Source organism: Theropithecus gelada, chromosome 13 (assembly GCF_003255815.1).
Source record: "Theropithecus gelada isolate Dixy chromosome 13, Tgel_1.0, whole genome shotgun sequence".
Classification (NCBI taxonomy): domain Eukaryota; kingdom Metazoa; phylum Chordata; class Mammalia; order Primates; family Cercopithecidae; genus Theropithecus; species Theropithecus gelada.
The window spans coordinates 52,941,416-52,960,760 of record NC_037681.1 but is presented as its reverse complement, the minus strand read 5'-3'; the positions used below and the strand labels follow the sequence as shown (position 1 = coordinate 52,960,760).

Below are 19,345 nucleotides of genomic sequence, written 5' to 3'. Positions count from 1 at the left end.
CCCCAGCCTCAGCTCAATGAGAAAGAAAAACCACTCCAGCTGGCTACAGCCAAGAACACAAGCGTCCCTCTCCCAAGAGTCCAAGTTGGAAAGCTATGCCTTAGTACACAGCTGAAAGCCTGTCTTCCTAGCGGGGTGAGGGGCAGGATGTCAGCATTTCTAATCCACCACAGCAACCTGCTGCTGCTAAGTTAGAGGCACGCATGGCTGAGAAGTTGACATTTAATCCCCTCTTCTAGCCAGCCCCCACTCTTGGGACAGAGAATTTGTAATATTTCTCTAGAAAGGATATGTGAATAGTCAATGAACACATGAAAATATGCTTAACATAATTAGTCATCAGACAAATGCAAATTAAAACCACAATGAGAGACCATCTCATACCCAGTAAGATTATTGTAATTTTAAAAGTCAGGTAATCCATGTTAATCAACAATTCCACTCCTAGGTATATTACCAAAGGAATTCAAAGCAAAAATACCAAGAGATATTTGTATGCTAATGCTCACTGCAACTGCCAAAATGCAAAAACAAACAGACATCAACTGATGGATAAGCAAAATGTGGTACACAGCCATAAAATGGAATACCGTTCAGCCCTAAGAAGTTATCACCTACTGATACATTCAACACCAATAAACCCTGAAAACATTCCGCTGCATGGAAAAAGCCAGTTTAAAAAGACCACATATTATATGATCTAATTTACATAAAATATTCAGAAAAGGCAACTCTATATAAGGATAGAAAGTAGATTGTCAGCTGCTTAGGGCTAGAGAAGATGAGGAGATGGGGGATAATAACTAAAGGGTACAGGGTTCTTTTTTTTTTGAGACGGAGTTTCACTCTTGTTGCCCAGGCTGGAGTGCAATGGCATGGTCTCACTACAACCTCTGCCTCCCGGGTTCAAGCGATTCTCCTGTCTTAGCCTCCCAAGTAGCTGAGATTACAGGTGCCCGCTACCACGCTTGGCTCATTTTTGTATTTTTAGTAGAGACGAGGTTCACCATGTTGGCCAGGTTGGTCTCGAACCCCTGATCTCAGGTGATCGACCCACCTGGGCCTCCCAAAGTGCTGGGATTACAGGCATGAGCAACCGTGCCCAGCCAAGGGTACAGTGTTTTTTATGAGATGATTAAAAAAATTTATAAAACTCACTTTGGTAACAGTTGTACACATTTGTGAATATAATAAAAATCAATGAATTGTATACTTCAAATGGGTGAACTGGAGGGTACTGAATTATCAACCATTAAAGCTGTCACTAAAATCTTTTTCTCTTAAGTACTTATTCATATATATTTGTTCCTTTTTATACTGAAATATTTATTTTCTTCAATTACTTTATAACACTAATACAAGGAAAAGCACCCAATAAACGTTGCACATATTTTATAAATATATTTTATTTTTCAAATATATGAAAATAAAAGACTAGAATGTACAATCATGTAGCCTCTTTTCAACTTGAGACTGACACAATAATGAAGCCTTCAAAAAACCTTCCCTATTCTACAGTTTTCTCCTGTCCCCCCTCCTCCCATTTTAGCTCCATTTGCTGGAATGGAATCCACAGAAGTTTTGAATGATTTCCCTGTCTACACTGAAATATTTGAAAGATCAGAATTTATACTGATATAAATATAGCCAGGTACCCAAAGATTACCACTTGCACTCCTTTATGAACTCATTTAGCAAAGTAGTGCACATAGTATTTTACTGTTCTCAACCCACTTCATGTAACACTCAAAGAGAAATAAAACAGAGGACACATTGTTCCAACCAAAACCCCAGCAAGTTATTTTGTGGCCACCAATCAAATGATTAAGTTTATATGGAAAGGCAAAATACGTAGAATAGCCAGCACAACACTGAAGAACAAAGTCAGAGGACTGACACTATATGACTTGACTACCTGACTATAATGCTACGACAGTTAAGACAATGTGGTACTGGCAAAAGAATAAGCAAATAGATCAGTGAAACAAAAATGGAAATAAAAATCTGTATGTGAATGTTCATAGCAGCTTTATTCATAAATACCAAAACCTGGAAGCAACCAAGATGTTCTTCAAAAAGTGAATGGATAAACATACTTACATACTCATACAATGGAATATTTTTCAGCAATAAAAATGAAGTAGCCACCAGGCCATGAAAACACATGGATGAAACTTAAATGTATATTATTAAATGAAAGAAGCCAATCTAAAAGGCTAGATCTTATGATTACAACTATATGACATGCTGGAAAACACACAACTATGGAGACAGTACAAAGAACAGTGGTTACCAGAGGTCTGGGGATTAGGAAGGGATGCAGGATTAACAGAATTTCTTAGGGCAGTAAACTCTTCTGTGTGATCCCGTCATGGTGCAATACATAGAACTGCGCATTTGTCAAAACCCACACACTGTAGAACATAAAGAGCAAACTCGAATTTCAACTATAAATTTCTTTAAAAATAACATAGCACTATTAGTTCATCAATTATACGTACTACACTAATGCAAAATATGAATAATAAGTAAACTGTGAGTAGGAACTTCATATATGGGAACTCTGTACTATCTGCTCAATTTTCTGTAAACCTAAAAATACTTACTAGCAATTCAGATAAAATTATAAAAGAATACAAGTAATACAAGATATGTTTATTTTTAAAAATTAAATTGTTATGAAGTTATCAAGAACAACCAACACCACAAAATGAGAATCTTCTTCTCCATACATGAATAATGAAAACAGTCTAGCATGCTAACATTCAATAAAGAGAAGGGGAAAAAAAGATCCCACAAATTTGCAAGCACACATATAATTGATAATTCCAATTTTTAAAATCTAGAAATAATATATATTTTTTGAGTCAGAGTCTTGCTCTGTCACTCAGGCTGGAGTGCAATGGCGTGATCTCAGCTCACTGCACCTCCCGGGTTCAACCAATTCTCCTGCCTCAGCCTACCGAGTAGCTGGGATTACAGGAGCCCATCACCATGCCCAGCTAATTTTTGTACTTTTAGTAGAGACGGGATTTCACCATGTTGGCCAGGTTGGTCTCGAACTCCTGACCTCGTGATCCGCCCGCCTCAGCCTCCCAACGTGCTGGGATTATAGGCATGAGCCACTGCCCCCAGTAAAATCTACCACACACACACACACACACACACACACACACAAAATATATATATATACACACATATACACACACACACACATATACAGATATATATGTGTATAATCTGATTAAAGCATTATTTCTTCATATAAACACAAAGATAATCCCAGAAACTTTAAAAAGACTTTAGGTTAAAAAAAAACCTTGAATATAATTTACAACTAAAAAAAATCAAAATGAAATGAAATTAAATGATTTCAAATTTCATAATTAATGAATATTAATTAGAAAGTATATCACTCATGGGCGGGCACAGTGGCTCATGCCAGTAATTCCAGCTATTTGGGAGGCCAAGGTGGCAGATCATTTGAGGTCAGGAGTTTCAAACCAGCCTTGTTAACATGGTGAAATCCTGCCTCTACTAAAAATACAAAAATTAACCAGATGTGGTGACACACCTGCAGTCTCAGCTACACAAGAGGCTGAGACAGGACAATTGCCTGAGCCTGGGAAGTGGAGGTTGCAGTGAGCTGAGATCGCGCCACTGTACTCCAGCCTGGCCAACAGAGCTAGACTCCATCTCAAAAAAAGAAAAAAGAAAAAAAAAGTATGTCACTTGCAGGTCAATTTTTTTGAGATATAGTCTCACTTTGTCACCCAGGCTGGAGTGCAATGGCACAGCCTTGGCTCACTGCAACCTCTGCCTCCCGGGTTCAAGTGATTCTCCAGCCTCAGCCTCCCAAGTAGCTAGCACTACTACAGGCACCTGCCACCACGCTCAGCTAATTTTTGTACTTTTAGTAGAGATGGGGTTTCACTATGTTGGCCAGGCTGGTTTTAAACTCCTGACCTCATGATCCACCCACCTCAGCCTCCCAAAGTGCTGGGATTACAGGCATGAGCCACTGCGCCCAGCCTACTTGCAGGTCAATTTATAAAGCACGAGATGTTATATTTAAAAACAAAAAACAAAAAACAAAAAACAAAAAAAAAAATCAAGTCGGGCACAATGGCTTATGAATGTAATCCCAGTGACTCAGGAGGCTGAGACAAGAGGATTGCTTGAGGCCAGGAGTTTTGAAACTAGCCTGGGCAACATAATGAGAACCTATTTCTACAAAAAATTTAAAAACTTAAGTGGGCATGGTGGCAGGTGCCTGTAGTCCCAGCTAATCAGAAGGATGTTTAAGCCTAAGAGTTGAAGGCTGCAGTGACCTATGAGCACACTACTGCACTCCAGCCCGGGTGACAGAGAAGACTATGACTGAAGAAAAAGAAATAAAAAATATAGTTACATTATATTCACATGTAAGAATAAAGGCATAGATAAAATAAGACAGCTCCTCTGAAATAAATGAAACATGCTATTCCCTCTTATTTAACTGGTATCTATTTTACTCTATTGAGTTAGCATTAGGAGAGGCCAACTGGGAATCTTACATTATGGAAACAGAAGATATTCTCTTCTTATCAAGGAGTATGAAGGCAAAAGCTAGCAAAACAAGGTAATAATAAGCATTGGCCCATGAGACTGGGAATAGTCCAAAAAATGTGAGAGATAAAATTGTGTTTATTTCACAAAAATCTTTAAAATTTAAAAAATAACTTTAAATTTCATTACTATACTTTTAAAAATATCTCAAGATATCAAATTTCTTTATTTTAAACTAAAAATATCAAGTTTTTTGTATTTCTGTATTTTTCTTGACAACCATTAGTTACGTAAATATGTTTATCTTTAAGTCAAATACCATGAGATATTAATGCATATGACAATCTATGCCTATGTCTGGAAACTAATGTGTTATTTATATCTGAGTTTTTATTATTAGTTTTAAAAGATTTTGAAGACCCCCTCAAGAGGAGAACTTGGAAAACTAATGGAGAGCTGATTTATGCTCTCCTTTTAAGACATGTGCTTTTCTTATCAATTAATGTGTACCAGTGGTCAGCCAGCAACAAGAATGGAGAAAGATAATAAACTCTTAATAAAAACCTGCCTGTTAAAGCACAAAACAACATAAAAACTATTTCGATCTTGAATTATTTAATTCTATTTTTGCCATGAAGAGCTTCATCAGAAAACCCTTAGGTATCTTTAACTTTAGCTCCTTTATACATACTTCATTGTTATTACAGGATTCAGTGTGCTGCCTGCCTGACAAAGAAAGAACAGAGGCACAACACGCTGTTAGGCAATGCCATGTCTCCAAGTGGAGCTTGTAGCTCCTTTACTCAGCAAGGACCAAATGCATGTTTAATCAGTGTTACAGCTTACAACCAGGCAAGTAAAGTCACTATCCTTCCAATCCTCAAAAGGACCTGTTGCTGAATTATGCATAGCTTGAAGACTATCTTGGAATTATCATTAACAGCTACAGATGCAGGTGTGTGACATTACTACACTTATGCCAATAAACATTTTTTTTTTCATTTTTATAGTAGTAACTGGTAGTACGGAGAGGAATAAAATCACTTTCTGCATTTGGAACTACAACATTTCAATGAGGAAAAGTATCTTCAAACAGCTGAAAAGAAAAAGAGCAGTGTAAAGATTCATCAGACAGAAAATTCAAGAGAAATAACCGTAAACATTAGCATTTTGGAGGAAATATGTGATTCAGCATATACAAAAACCTAAAAATACTAAAAAATAGAACCTATTTACAGTGTGACTTATTACTTGCAGAGGCCAGCAATTTACATCAAATAGTTACAGTGAAATTTACCACAGATTACTAACAGAGAAGATACATTCCTTCAGGATATACTGAAAACATTTGCCATCTTTGATATGAAGCTTGTCCAGGTTTTGTTTGGAAGCCCTCCATGAAAAGAAAAGGTTCATTCATCACTATTGTGGACTAAAGCAACATAACTGGTAACACCTTATTCCTGATGTAACGTAGGGTAAGGAGCACTTCTCTTTTAATTATTTTAAAACTCTGACATTTAGTAACTCCATTATTTCAAGCTTAAATATGTGATATGCTTAATCTGTGGAAATACATATTTTATTAAGAAGAGACAAACTCTGCTATTAATTGCTTTACCAAATATTAGTAAAATGGAATTAGTTTCAATACTAGATTATAAAATTAATGACACAATGATCCCCTAATCTTCAAAGGAAAAAATTATTTTAAATCCCTATTCTGCTCAACTGCTCCCCAAAAGAGTTGCTTTAAAAAGGAGTTGAGGTTCTAAACTTACCAAATTGTATACACTAAGTATGTGCAGTTTTTTTGTATATAAATTGCAGTTCACATTAAATACATCAGCCTAGTTAGATATGTAAAAAATTTTAAGAATCTTTGTAGCTACTAAATATAAAATACACAAATGGCAGAATCTAACTTCTACATTTTCATTATATTTTCGGCTCTTCAGCCCAACTGTTAAAATAACAGATTTTAAATTCTATTAAAATAAACTCATTTACTATCATTTTCCAACACGTTAACAGACTAAAATAGGACTGCACACTGAAAAACTATGCAAGAAACACAACACATATAATAAATACATTTACCAGCTCTCTGCTAGTAAATACATTTCCTAGCAATTTTCTAGTATTTACTAGCTAGTGCTTCTTGTCTAGCAATTTTCGAGTATTTACCAGTATTTCTAATAAATATATTTTCTAGCAATTTGCTTCACAATCATTCTCTTTTTCTCTAAATGAAGACATTTTCTGAGAAAACTGGCACTTCTGTCATCACTACAGCAGAAGATGTAAAGAAGCAAGAAGAGAAAGAAGAAAAAGAAGAATGTATCTTGACTATGTTAGGTATAGCTGGAACAGTACTTAACCTCTTAGTGATTGTTTTTGTCTACATCCATACCACACTCTGAAGGTCTCGTTCAAGGGACTGCATTCAGGGCAAAATCTGGCTCTACCAAGAAAGATTGAGAAGACTATCCTTTAAAAGCACACCTCCAGAATATTAAAACATATATCCCAGGGTAACTCCCTGCTCTAAGAGCAATTACTCTATGATGCTTCCAGCTTGAGGAATAAAATTACAACAAAGCAAATAGGCAAATTTTAACTTTTCACGGAGGAAAAAAACAGGGAAGACAAAGCAATGAATATGGACACTGAAGATAGACTACTCCAAAACATGCAAGATTTGGTAATGTATACAAGACACAACAGCAAAAATGCCACAACAACTTTTCTAAGAGTACATATAAAATATATATTAATTAAAATAAAACTGCATTTAGGTTTACGTTTTCTTTAAGCCTCTAGTAATCTACTTAATACAGGAAAGGGAAATTTAGTCAGTATGGGACAGAAGACAATGAAAATGTTTAGAAAAATAAAGTTTTAGTTAGCATTAATGAACACCGAATATTTTTAAAACTGTCTGGAAATTATATTTTAGTATCTCAAAAGAAATAAGCATTAGCATGACTTTTGGTAGTTAAGCAGTTGTAAACATAAAGCCACACAGAAAAATAAAGACTACATAGAAAAGAAACTTTCTTGTTTCAATAAAGTATTGACATTATTTCTCTTAATAAATGTGGGTAATACAAAATAAAATTACCATTGTTAACATTTTAATATATTCCCTAAGTAAACTGGGAATATATTTTTTTGTTTCTTCTTTTCTTTTCGTTTTTTGAGATGGAGTCTTGCTCTGTCACTCAGATTGGAGTGCAGTGGCTCGATCTCGGCTCACTGCAAACTCTGCCTCCCAGGCTCAAGCAATTCTCATGCCTCAACCTCCCAAGTAGCTGGGACTACAGGTGCCCATTCACCACACCCAGCTAATTTTTGTATTTTTAGTTTCGCCATGTTGTCCAGGCTGGGCTCGAACTCCTAACCTCAGGTGATCCACCTGCCTCAGCCTCCCAAAGAGCTGGGATTACAGGCTTGAGCCACTGCACCTGGTCTGTAGGACTTTTTTAAAGCATTTCATGATTTACCATAAAAACATCTAGTTTGCATAATAATTATACAGTGTAAATACAACTGGCATAAACAAATCTGGAAACAAACACAACTCACACTTAACTGGGATGTTTGATAGAAGAAATGGAGAGTTACGGCTAATCTGGTAGGTAGTTACGTGGAAATCTGATTAAGAAAGTATACAATAGCTGGACTATAATGTGAAAGGTGACAATATAAGGATTAGGTATGTGAGCAGTTCATAGGAAAGAAAGGACTACTCTGGGTAATCAAGAATGGTATCCCTAAAGTGTGTGAGAAGTGAACTAATACTTTATCCTTACAAATCTGTACAAATCAAAGCAATTCAAAACTCATCTAAATTTTAAGCAACCAGTCCTCCCCCTATAAAACTCACCAGTCATAATTATTTAACACATAGAGTGATATGTTCTATATGAAAGTTATTCCCACATTGGATGACCTTGACAAAAATGAAAACTCTAAATAAAAGGAATTAACATTTGTTGATAAGCATTTACATTATAGATACTTAGTGGCCATCAACATATCTTGTGAGTGACCATATATAGAAATAAATACATTAAACATGGGCAAGTGTTTTAAATTTTATTTGTATTGCTCAGCTAATTCTCACAAAAACTAGAGCCATATTAAAATACTATTAAAGTAAAGTTTGGGCTAAAAATAAAGTGTCAGGTTACTCTACCTTTTTTTTTGTTTGTTTGTTTGTTTGTTTTTTTTGAGACAGGGTCTCACTCTGACACTCAGGCTGAAGTGTAGTGGTGTGATCACGGCTCACTGCAGCCTCGCCCTCCTGGGATCCCACCTCCCGAGTAGCTGGGACTACAGGCGAGTGCTGATTGTTTGTTTTTTATAGAGACAAAGTCTAAGTTGCCCAGGCTGGTGATCCTCAAACTTCAGCCTCCCAAAGTGCTGGAATTGCAGGTGTGAGCCACCACTCCTGGTCTGCTACTCTACTTAGTAGAATAATCTGATAGATTATTTTATTATTTATTTTTTATTTTTTTGAGATGGAGTCTCACTCTCTCGCCCAGGGTGGAGTGCAGTGGCTCACTGCAACCTCGGCCTCCGGGGTTCAAGCGATTCTCCTGCCTCAGCCTCCTGAATAGCTGGGATTACAGGCACGTGCCACCATACCCAGCTATTTTTGTGTTTTTAGTAGAGACAGGGTTTCACCATGTTGGTCAGGCTGGTCTCGATCTCCCGACCTCACGATTTGCCCGCGTTGGCCTCCCAAAGTGCCGGGATTACAGGCGTGAGCCACTTCACCCAGCCTATTTTACTTTTTCATAGAGATGAAGTCTCACTATGTTGCCGAGGCTGATCTCAAACTCCTGAGCACAAGCAATCCTCTCATCTTGGCCTCCCAAAGTGGTAGGATTACAGGCATGAACCACCACCACAGCATGCAGACTCTTTATTAAAACAGTACAAAGAAACGGCATAATTTGACAGTTTCAAATGAACTAATGCCATGAAAGCTAAAAATAAGGATATACAGTTAAGTATCATGTTATGACAGCTCGGTAATTTTTAATTGTTTCTCAGGCAGTGTATATCAACAAAATAAAGTGTTTAAAAATTATATATTTTCTATTGGTATCAAATCTTATCTTTTCCTGTAAGAGCACTAATACAATTTCTATGTCCTTTTTAATCTAGAGAGCCCTGAGACCTAGGAAGATGGCTAGTTTCCAACTGCAAATTTACTTTGAAGTAACTACTAAGTAATTTGAATTTAATAAATATGGTCATATTTAAATTAAGACATTTGTCATAACAACAAAATTAACCTTATTCTCAAACAGTATACTCATGAAATTAAATACCGACTCTTAAAGAAACATATCCAAAGGTAATATAAAATAACAAAAACAGCTTTAAACACACAAAATACTCTGTGAGAAAAATCAGATGGTATATCCAAACGCAGTAATGGGTTTTGACACATTATAGTTTGTCATAAAACTGTCAAACCAGTATTAGGGAAATTAAAAATTTTAATCCTAGTATATACCATCATTTAACTAACATAACCAGCCAAATCAGTACTTTATAATTTTCCCAATGAAGTCCTGTGCCTGCTCTCTCATGTCTACCTTACTCTAACATATCAGTTACTCAATTTTCTTTCTCATAATGACAAAATCCATTTATACCTTGCTTTTAAACTTGAAAATAAGTGAATTTTATAATCACCATGTTACCGCTAACCAGTTAAACTTGAACAACTGAATACATTTTTCTATATTTCATTTGTTCTTTCCTAATCTGTAAATTGTCAGATTAACCAGGATAATAGCAATTTCCCTTTATACTCTGAAAGAATATTCATCCCCATATAATAAGACCAGTATTATAAAAAGGTAAAGATTTGATTTCAATAAGAATTTGTAGCATACCTCACTAAGTTAATGGCAAATAATTTAATGTGTGCTGAGTTTTAATATGCTGTTTCTAAAAAAAGGAACATATCATTTTCTAAAACAGAAGGCTGGGGTCTCTAAAGTAACATTCTGCCTGTTAACATTAACATTTGAATGTTACCAAATACTTCTAAAAATGAAACAGGAACTCCATCTAGTGGCCAGTGGGGTAACTCCATACTATACAGCGGCTGGAGAAAAAACGATTCTGGCATACAAAATGCAACTTCCAGAATACCATTTGTTATGAAAAGTGGAAGTGAAAATGTTGAGAAATAAATTAAAATGAGCAAATAATTAATGTATTTTCCTATCTAGAACACTAACACATGTCTTTATTTTAATAAGCAATAAGAAACAAATTATTAAAGCATCAAACTTACTATTTTGAGTAACTGGAACCATGATGTTAACCTTTGATAAATCTGATTAATTTAGCCTAAATATGAAGATTTATGTTTCTGCTGTAATGCGACCAAACAGTTTTTTAAAAGTCTCCATTCATTTACAGGCCGGGTGGTCACTCATGCCTGTCTGTAATCCCAGCACTTTGGGAGGCCGAGGGGTGTGGATCGTTTGAGGTCAGGAGTTCGAGACCAGCCTGGCCAACATGGTGAAACCGTCTCTACTAAAAACACACAAAAAATTAGCAAGGCGGGTGGCGGGCGCCTGTAGTCCCAGCTACTCGGGTGGCTGAGGCATGAGAATTGCTTGAACCTGGGAGGCGGAGGTTGCTGTGAGCCAAGATCATATCACTGCACTCCAGCCTGGGCAACAGAATGAGACTCCGTCTCAAAAATAAAATAAAAAATAAGTCTCCATTCATTTACATATCTAAATTTTCCTCTCCACCCATTTTAAGACCTACAAAAAGATGTCAAAATAGCAGGAAAACTACCATTAAGTCATAAAAATTTTATGCTAGAAACAGTGAATTCAAAAAGATGAAATATCAGGAATTTATCTTTTTTTGTTTTTGAGACAGTTTCACTCTTGTCGCCCAGGCTAGAGTGCGATGGTGCCATCACGGCTCATCACGGTGCCATCTCCGCCTCCTGGGTTCAAGCAATTATCCTGCCCCAGCCTCCCACGCAGCGGGGTTACAGGCATGCGCCACCACACCCAGCTAATTTTGAATTTTTTTATTTTTTATTTATTTATTTTTTTAGTAGAGATGGGGTTTCTCCATGTTAGTCAGGCTGGTCTCGAACTCCCAACCTCAGGTGATCTGTCCACCTCGGCCTCCCAAAGTGCTGGGATTACAAGCGTGAGCCACCGTGCCTGGCCAGGAGTTTATCTTAAGAATACTAAATGTATAAAGCTCTGGGTACATAAATGTTCCCAAAAGCATCTAATAATTTTAAATTTTACAAATAAAATAACAATCTAAAAGTAAATTAGGTTAAATAATGGTACGGCCATTATTATGCAAGTAAAAAGTTCTTAGGCAACTATTTGATGGCTAAATATACTTAATGATTAAATCACTAAATATAATCAGTGCCTGCCTCTGGAGAATAGGATCTGTGTCTCAGTTGTAGAATTGTGACAAGTTAGTAATGGAAAAAAGGTTGTCCTTTCCCCTAAGGAGCTTGTATGCTTCCTCTATTCTGGTAATAATTTTACAACTAACAACATTCTCTTTTGACCTTTGACGCAAAGATGTTCAGAACTAAAACTGAAGATCAATTTTATGAGCAATTATTGTTGATCCTTATGGCCAGCTTAGTATTATCATTTAATATGTTCAGGCCAGTTTTTAAACTTCTATTTAAATAAAACAGACTTAGCTAACCAGCTACATAGTAAACTTATTAATATGAGAACTTGAAGGTTTTATTAAAATGAGGAGCAGACTCTGGTATTCATCTCAATCTATAGTCATTAAACATAAAAGTTTGAAGATTACAAAGTATCTAACGTACACCTGTAGCCAGAAAATAAGGGCAAAAAGGGTGTGGGAAAGAAACCACAATTGATATTTAAAATCAATGACAGACCAATCTCTGCACTGAAAGTAGGGCATAAACTAGTATGTTCCCTATATTTTCTTGTCTTGCTCACCAATCATTTAAAAACATGTTATAGAACGAAAATGGGCATTATTTTCTAAAGTTCTCAGAAAAGATTATTATATTAGGCCGGTGTTTTTGTATATCATCTGCTAGCAATATAAGCAAGTCATCCCTTGAATACAATTATCTCAGGTAAAATTATGAGGACTACTCTCACACTTACAGACCAATCTGTACAATATTCTATAAAATAAATGGTTATATTCTATAAAAATATCAGTATTATGAAAGATAAAGGTAGACTAGGAACTCTTCCAGATTATAGGAGAAGAAAAGGACAAGACAACTAAATGAAGTAAAAGATTGTGGAGTGGATCCTGTCACATACCTCAACTCCCACATTGCCAAAAATAATACTATATACACAAATGAAAAAATTGGGCCGGGCACGGTGGCTCAAGCCTGTAATCCCAGCCAGCACTTTGGGAGGCCAAGACGGGCGGATCACGAGGTCAGGAGATCGAGACCATCCTGGCTAACACGGTGAAACCCCGTCTCTACTAAAAAATACAAAAATCTAGCCGGGCGAGGTGGCGGGCGCCCATAGTCCCAGCTACTCGGGAGGCTGAGGCAGGAGAATGGCATAAACCCGGGAGGCAGAGCTTGCAGTGAGCTGAGATCCGGCCACTGCACTCCAGCCTGGGCGACAGAGCGAGACTCCGTCTCAAAAAAAAAAAAAAAAGAAAAAAAGAAAAAATTGGAAAATAAACTTTAGACTAATTTTCCAAAATAGAAATTTTACTAAGTCTAAGGAAGACTCTGGCTAGATAATTTGTTCAGATTTTTAAATGCCACTTAAGGCAGGGTGTGTTGGCTCACGTCTGTATATCTACACTTTTGGAGGCCAAGGTGGGCAGATCACATGGGCCAGGATTTGAGACCAGCCTGGCTAACATAGTGAAACCCCATCTCTACCAAAAATACAAAAATTAGCCGGGCATGCTGCTGCATGTCTGTAATTCCACCTACTCAGGATGCTGAGGCAAGAGAATTGCTTGAGCCTGAGAAGTGGAGGTTGCAGCAAGCCAAGATCGTGCCACTGCATTCCAGCCTGGGTGACAGAGGGAAACCCTGTCTCAAAAAAATAAATAACAGCCACTTAAAAAATTAATTATTACTATTCTAGCCAAAACTGATAACTATATATTTACATTTTTATATTTATATTTACTTATATAATTATATATTTACTTACATACTCATTTTTACTTATATAATATTAAGCTGTGTTTTCCTGAAAACAATCCATATTTAATATCATTTAGGAGGCATGCTACCATTTAACCTACCGAATACAAGTTACATCATTTTATCTTAATACAAGGTATTATATCTCAAAATAAGTATTTGTTACCACATCCAAATATATCAATTAGAATTAACCACTGGACAAGGTACCAAATTCAAGAACATCTAAACCTAATGAAAGAAATTTCTTTTTTCCAGGAAAATAATGAATCACAAAAGAAAGGTCAAACTTTGATCTGTCACATTAAATTTCTAAAATAGTTCCAAGATATAATATCTAAGTCTCTGCAATTCCATACATTTACCAAAAATCAGTTTGTTAACATACACACCTTTCCAGGAAGTGCACTTACATGAATAGCAATTACTATAAATATTATGTAAATAATCCTGGATTTCCTTTTTGACAATGAATCATAAAGGTAAAAGCTCAGTGTTATAAGAGAGTCAATTTTAGACTAAAACAGAAATTTAAAATTTTTGGTAGGTCAGGTCTTCAAAGTATAAGGATTAAGAAAATAATACTTCAATAATAGAGACGTGAGATAAAGAGAAACCCATCTCACCCTATTCAATTGTTCTATATAATCTAAAATTAAACTTATAGTCTCAAACATTTTAATCAAAAAATATACTATATGCATTTGACATCTACTTTTTTAAAAAGACCAATCTGATGTACCAAACAAGTCAATCTAAACAAACAAAAAAATCAGTCTAATACTTTCATGAAAGAGTTTGAGACAGACTGGGAAATGGCACATTTTTAAAGGACAACAATCCTCCTGATACTGGGGAATATGGGCAATAATCCCTTCAAATACTAACACTTTTACCGAACATCCAATTGTGTCACTTAGCTGCTACCAACCACAAAATAGACTACCAAGATTCACTCCCATTGTTTTCCTTATCTATTCTTCCTTAATAAATTAATGAAATACATACATGTTTATTTTCATGAGTAAGAATATAAATAAAGACAGAGATAAGAATATGAGAACAGAGTTGAAATAATAAATAATAAAGGTTTTGGCTGAAAGAAGTAGCTGTTAACTGCTTGTTTCTCTTGGAAATATCTATACATTTCTGAATATGTAACTTTCTATTCTTAGGAAAAGAATACATTTCTTAGATGATAATTCCATAACCAAAGAAATAATAAACTATATTATTCAATCAATAATCAGCTGTATACTGGCAAAATAAGTAGCTACAGTACTTTTATTATTGAATTTAAAGAAATTAATCATCTTATGAAGTACCTATGGACTTGAGTGACTTATGTATCTGCTTTTCTTCAAAAATAACTGTTGTCAGCAATTTTGTTTGACAAAAATATTTAAAATCCACAGAACTTTGACTATATTCAGATCAGAATGACGTCATGAAGTTGTTAGACTTTGTCCTATTATTTTCAGTTACAGATAATTAAAAGGAAAAAGTGTACTTTCACCTTTCACAGATAAAGACAAAGGAATAATGAAACTTTTATTCTGTGTTCTAGGGTAAGTGATGACACAGTATCAAATTAAGGGCACCAAAAAAACAATCAAATATTTCCAGAATACTTTTTAGGAAATAAATCCATCAAGTATTTCAATTGAAGCTTACTATTAGACAACGATAAAATAAGCAAACAAAATTATTCATCCACAAAGACATTTACAGGGATTATTTACCTGAATCATTTCGTAGATAAGATGACATGGCTGGGATGAGGCAGGACTGACTGAGAAGCTCAAGAAGTACAGAAGGAAGGGCATTACTGTTCTGCCCTCTAGTCTCATGAGATGACTGAGCTTCTCCATTTACCGCACTACTCACAGGATTTATGTAACTGGCAAGAACCTAAAAATTGTTGAAATTAATTTGGATTTCAGTCTCACATACTTCCAAAATTTTTATGGTAGGTTAGAAATTCAATCTGAATACTAGCAGTACAAATTTTCTACTTAAACAGTACCTTATACGATGTTTTAAAATGACTATTTGTTTAAATTTTCAAAAGGGAAGGATCTGTTTTGTCTGAGAGTGTTGCTTACAAAGGATGGTACATTACATATGACTAGACATATAAAAACAATACAACTGCGAACATAAAAACATAGTATCAACTCTGTATTATTTACATATTTTATTGAATAGACTCAATTCACAGTTTGAGGGTAACAAAATCTTATAACTTTATACTAGAAGGAGCATTCTAGAGTTGCAGAAGACACATTCAACGTGTTAACCAACTTCAATTAGCTGATGCAGGAAGCAAAGCTAATCTTTTCATTAAGTATTTCCCCTATACATTTCTGTGGTATAAAGACTTTCTATTCTTGTTCAACTTGCCTGAATCTAGAAAAGTTATTTATCTATTTATTTTTTTGAGACAGAGTTTCACTCTTGTCGCAAGAGTGACATTGTTGGAATGGCGCAATCTTGGCTCACTGCAACCTCCGTCTCCTGGGTTTAAGTGATTCTCCTGCCTCAGCCTCCTCAGTAGCTGGGATTACAGGTGTCTGCCACCAAGCCTAGCTAATTTTTGTATTATTAGTAGAGACAGGGTTTCACTATGTTGGCCAGGCTGGTCTCAAACTCCTGACCTCAGGTGATCCACCCACCTTGGCCTCTCAAAGTGCTGGGATTACAGGCGTAAGCCACCACGTCCAGCCGAAAAGTTATCTTTAAAAATGTAAGCAACCATGAATCTGGGAGGTGGAGGTTGCAGTGAGCCGAGATCACGCCACTGCACTCCAACCTGAGCCACAGAGTGAACTCCGTTTCAAAAAAAAAAAAAAGTAAGCAACCAAAATGCATATAAAAAAGTAACAGTTAAAAAAAAAAAGCCCACATACAACACATTAAACAAGAAAATGCCTGTAAGAAGATGCATCTTCCAGCTACTAGATAATTTCATCCCTGCCACTTTCCTCTCAGTGAAGAAGCTAGTTGAGAGCGAAGAAATACAGAGTCACAAGTAAGCAAGAACAATCTTTATCCAGTGGTATCTTAGAATGCACTGGGAAGAAGAACCACAAGTGGGCATAAACATAGCTGAGGATAGTTGGATTAGTTATCAATATTTTAAAATAATACAAAAAAACACATTATTATGAACAATATCAAGTTTACAAAATATACCTGCAGAAGGCAGGTAACATGTTCCTCTTCCAGCCTTTGTTTAGTTAAGGCTTGTTCCACATCCCACCCAGAAGCTGTAGAGCCTGTTCCAAAGCCAGTTCCTTTGGCCCAATATAACTGTTGTTCTTCTGTTGATGTAGGGTTATGAGAGCTTGACACCTGTGGCTTAAAATAACAAAAAATGAAAATCCATTACAATTTGTTTTTACTTATCTTCAAAAATATTTATCACTGGGAAAGTAAAATGATGCAGCTACTATGGAAAACAGTTTGGTGGTTGCTCAAAAAAACTAAACACAGATTTTCTGTACGGCCCAGAAATTCCACTTCTAGTACTAAAACAGATTAAAAACTGGTACTGAAATAGACACACGTTTTCAGTAGCACCATTTAAACTAAAAGTTTATTAGAAAATAGCCCAGATACCAACCAACAGATGAATGGATCAACAAACAGGATATTTATTCAGCCATAAGAAGAAATGAAATACTCATATATGCTACATGAATAAACCTAGAAAACATTACACTAAATGAAAGAAGACAGACGCAAGGAACAATACATTACATGATTCAATTTATATGCAATATCCAGAATAGGTAAATGCATGAAGACAGAATGCAGATTGCTAATTGCCAGGGGCTGGGGGAAGGGGTAAATGGAGACAAAGTGCTTATATTTAAGAATAAATAAATAAATATTTTAAAATATTTATCAAGAAAAGAAGGGATAAACCACCCTAGAACCTAAAAAGTCAATGACTCAAAATTGAATTGAGATATGAGCAGATCTTTTTAGGATATAGTAAAAGGGTATCTCAACTATTCCTAACCCTTTGCATGTTTATATACATTTTATAAATGGTTTGTAAACTTCCTCCAAAATGAACCTGGAATTGTATCAAACTTAAGGATTGATCTGGGAAGAAATAATACCATTGCACTATCATATCTAACCCATCGAAGATATACATGAGCAAAGACAGATTCCCCTGCCTCAGCCCCCCAAGTTGCTGGGAATATAGGTGTGAGCCACCAGGCCTGGCTAATTGTTGTAATTTTAATAGAGATGGAGTTTCACTATGCTGGCCAGGGTGGTGTCGAAATCCTAACCTTAAGTGATCTGTCTGCCTCCACCTCCCAAAGTGCTGGGATTACAGACATGAGCTACCATGCCTGGCCAAAAAATTCATAAAGAGGTATTATACATATTTTTCAGATTTATTCATAGAAATTTTCTATTTTTGGGGCTATTCTAAAATATATCTTTATAAAGCTCATTTTATGTGTCTGTTGCTAGTATGTAAACATTAACTAATTTTTATATACTGACCCCATGTTGTATCATTAATAAACTCACTTATGCCACTAATTATTTTGGTATTTTCTTTTCTTCTTTTTTTTTTTTTGGAGACAAAGTTTCGCTCTTGTCGCCCAGTCTGGAGTGCAATGGCGCAATCTCGGCTCACTGCAACCTCCACTTCCTGGGTTCAAGTGATTTTCCCACCTCTGCCTCCCGAGTAGCTGGGATTACAGGCGCCCGCCACCACGTCCAGTGAATTTTTGCATTTTTAGTAGAGACGGGGTTTCACCATGTTGGCCAGGCTGGTCTCGAACTCCTGACCTCAGGTGATCCACCCGCCTCGGCCTCCCAAAGTGCTGGGATTACAGGCGTGAGCCACAGCGCCCAGCCTATTCTGGTATTTTCTACAATACAACTAAATCATATTGAAATAATGAGGAATTTTTCTCTTTCTTTCTTGAATTTCCTGTCTTACTGCACTGGCTAGATCTCCACCCACAACCCCCATTCTATAGTATTATTCTTAAAAGTTCAAAAAGGAAAGGAAGAAGGATCACAGTATAAATTCAGCATATCTTGGCAAATGGGAAAGCTTATTAAGCACTTAAATCCTTTCTGTTTTTCAAGTAGATAGGTTTCTTTTTGGTTTACTGAAGGAGACTAACAGAGAAAGCAATTAATTTATAATGTTTTAAATATCCTCTTAGATGTGAAAATGGAACACCCAAGTCTCTGAAAGATTACTTCAGAAAAAAACTTTACTCTGTACTCCCTAATTAAAACTAGTTTTTTTAATAACTGAAATAATTAAAAGTGAACCTACCTCAGTTTGATTTACGCTAGAGTTTGGAACTCGTGGGGCATGGTGGCTCAAAGCAGAGAGACAGACAAGAATGAGGTGTAAGGCTCCAATTTCCAACGCCATCCGCCTTAGAAGTACACCATCATCAGTTGTCAAAGGTGTAGTGCTAAACAAGCTACGAAGGACGTGGAAAGGAAGGGTTGGAAGCACATTGGCTGATGGAGATTGAAGAATATGACCTAGATTGAAAAAAGAAGAGGACTTCAAGATTAAAAACAGTTAAAGCACAATAA

General features: G+C 36.0%; 1 protein-coding gene across 3 annotated transcripts in view; it reads right to left on the bottom strand.

The window, feature by feature from the left end:
• Positions 1-19,345, bottom strand: part of BIRC6 (baculoviral IAP repeat containing 6) — a 256,735-nt gene that overhangs the window by 55,355 nt on the left and 182,035 nt on the right. For all 3 annotated transcript variants that reach the window (XM_025353535.1, XM_025353532.1, XM_025353533.1), the window contains exons 63-65: positions 19,074-19,291; positions 16,949-17,113; positions 15,496-15,664 (exon numbers count right to left, since the gene is read on the bottom strand). In XM_025353535.1, the coding sequence (XP_025209320.1) occupies positions 15,496-15,664; positions 16,949-17,113; positions 19,074-19,291 (552 nt within the window). The remainder of the gene's footprint in view (positions 1-15,495; positions 15,665-16,948; positions 17,114-19,073; positions 19,292-19,345) is intronic.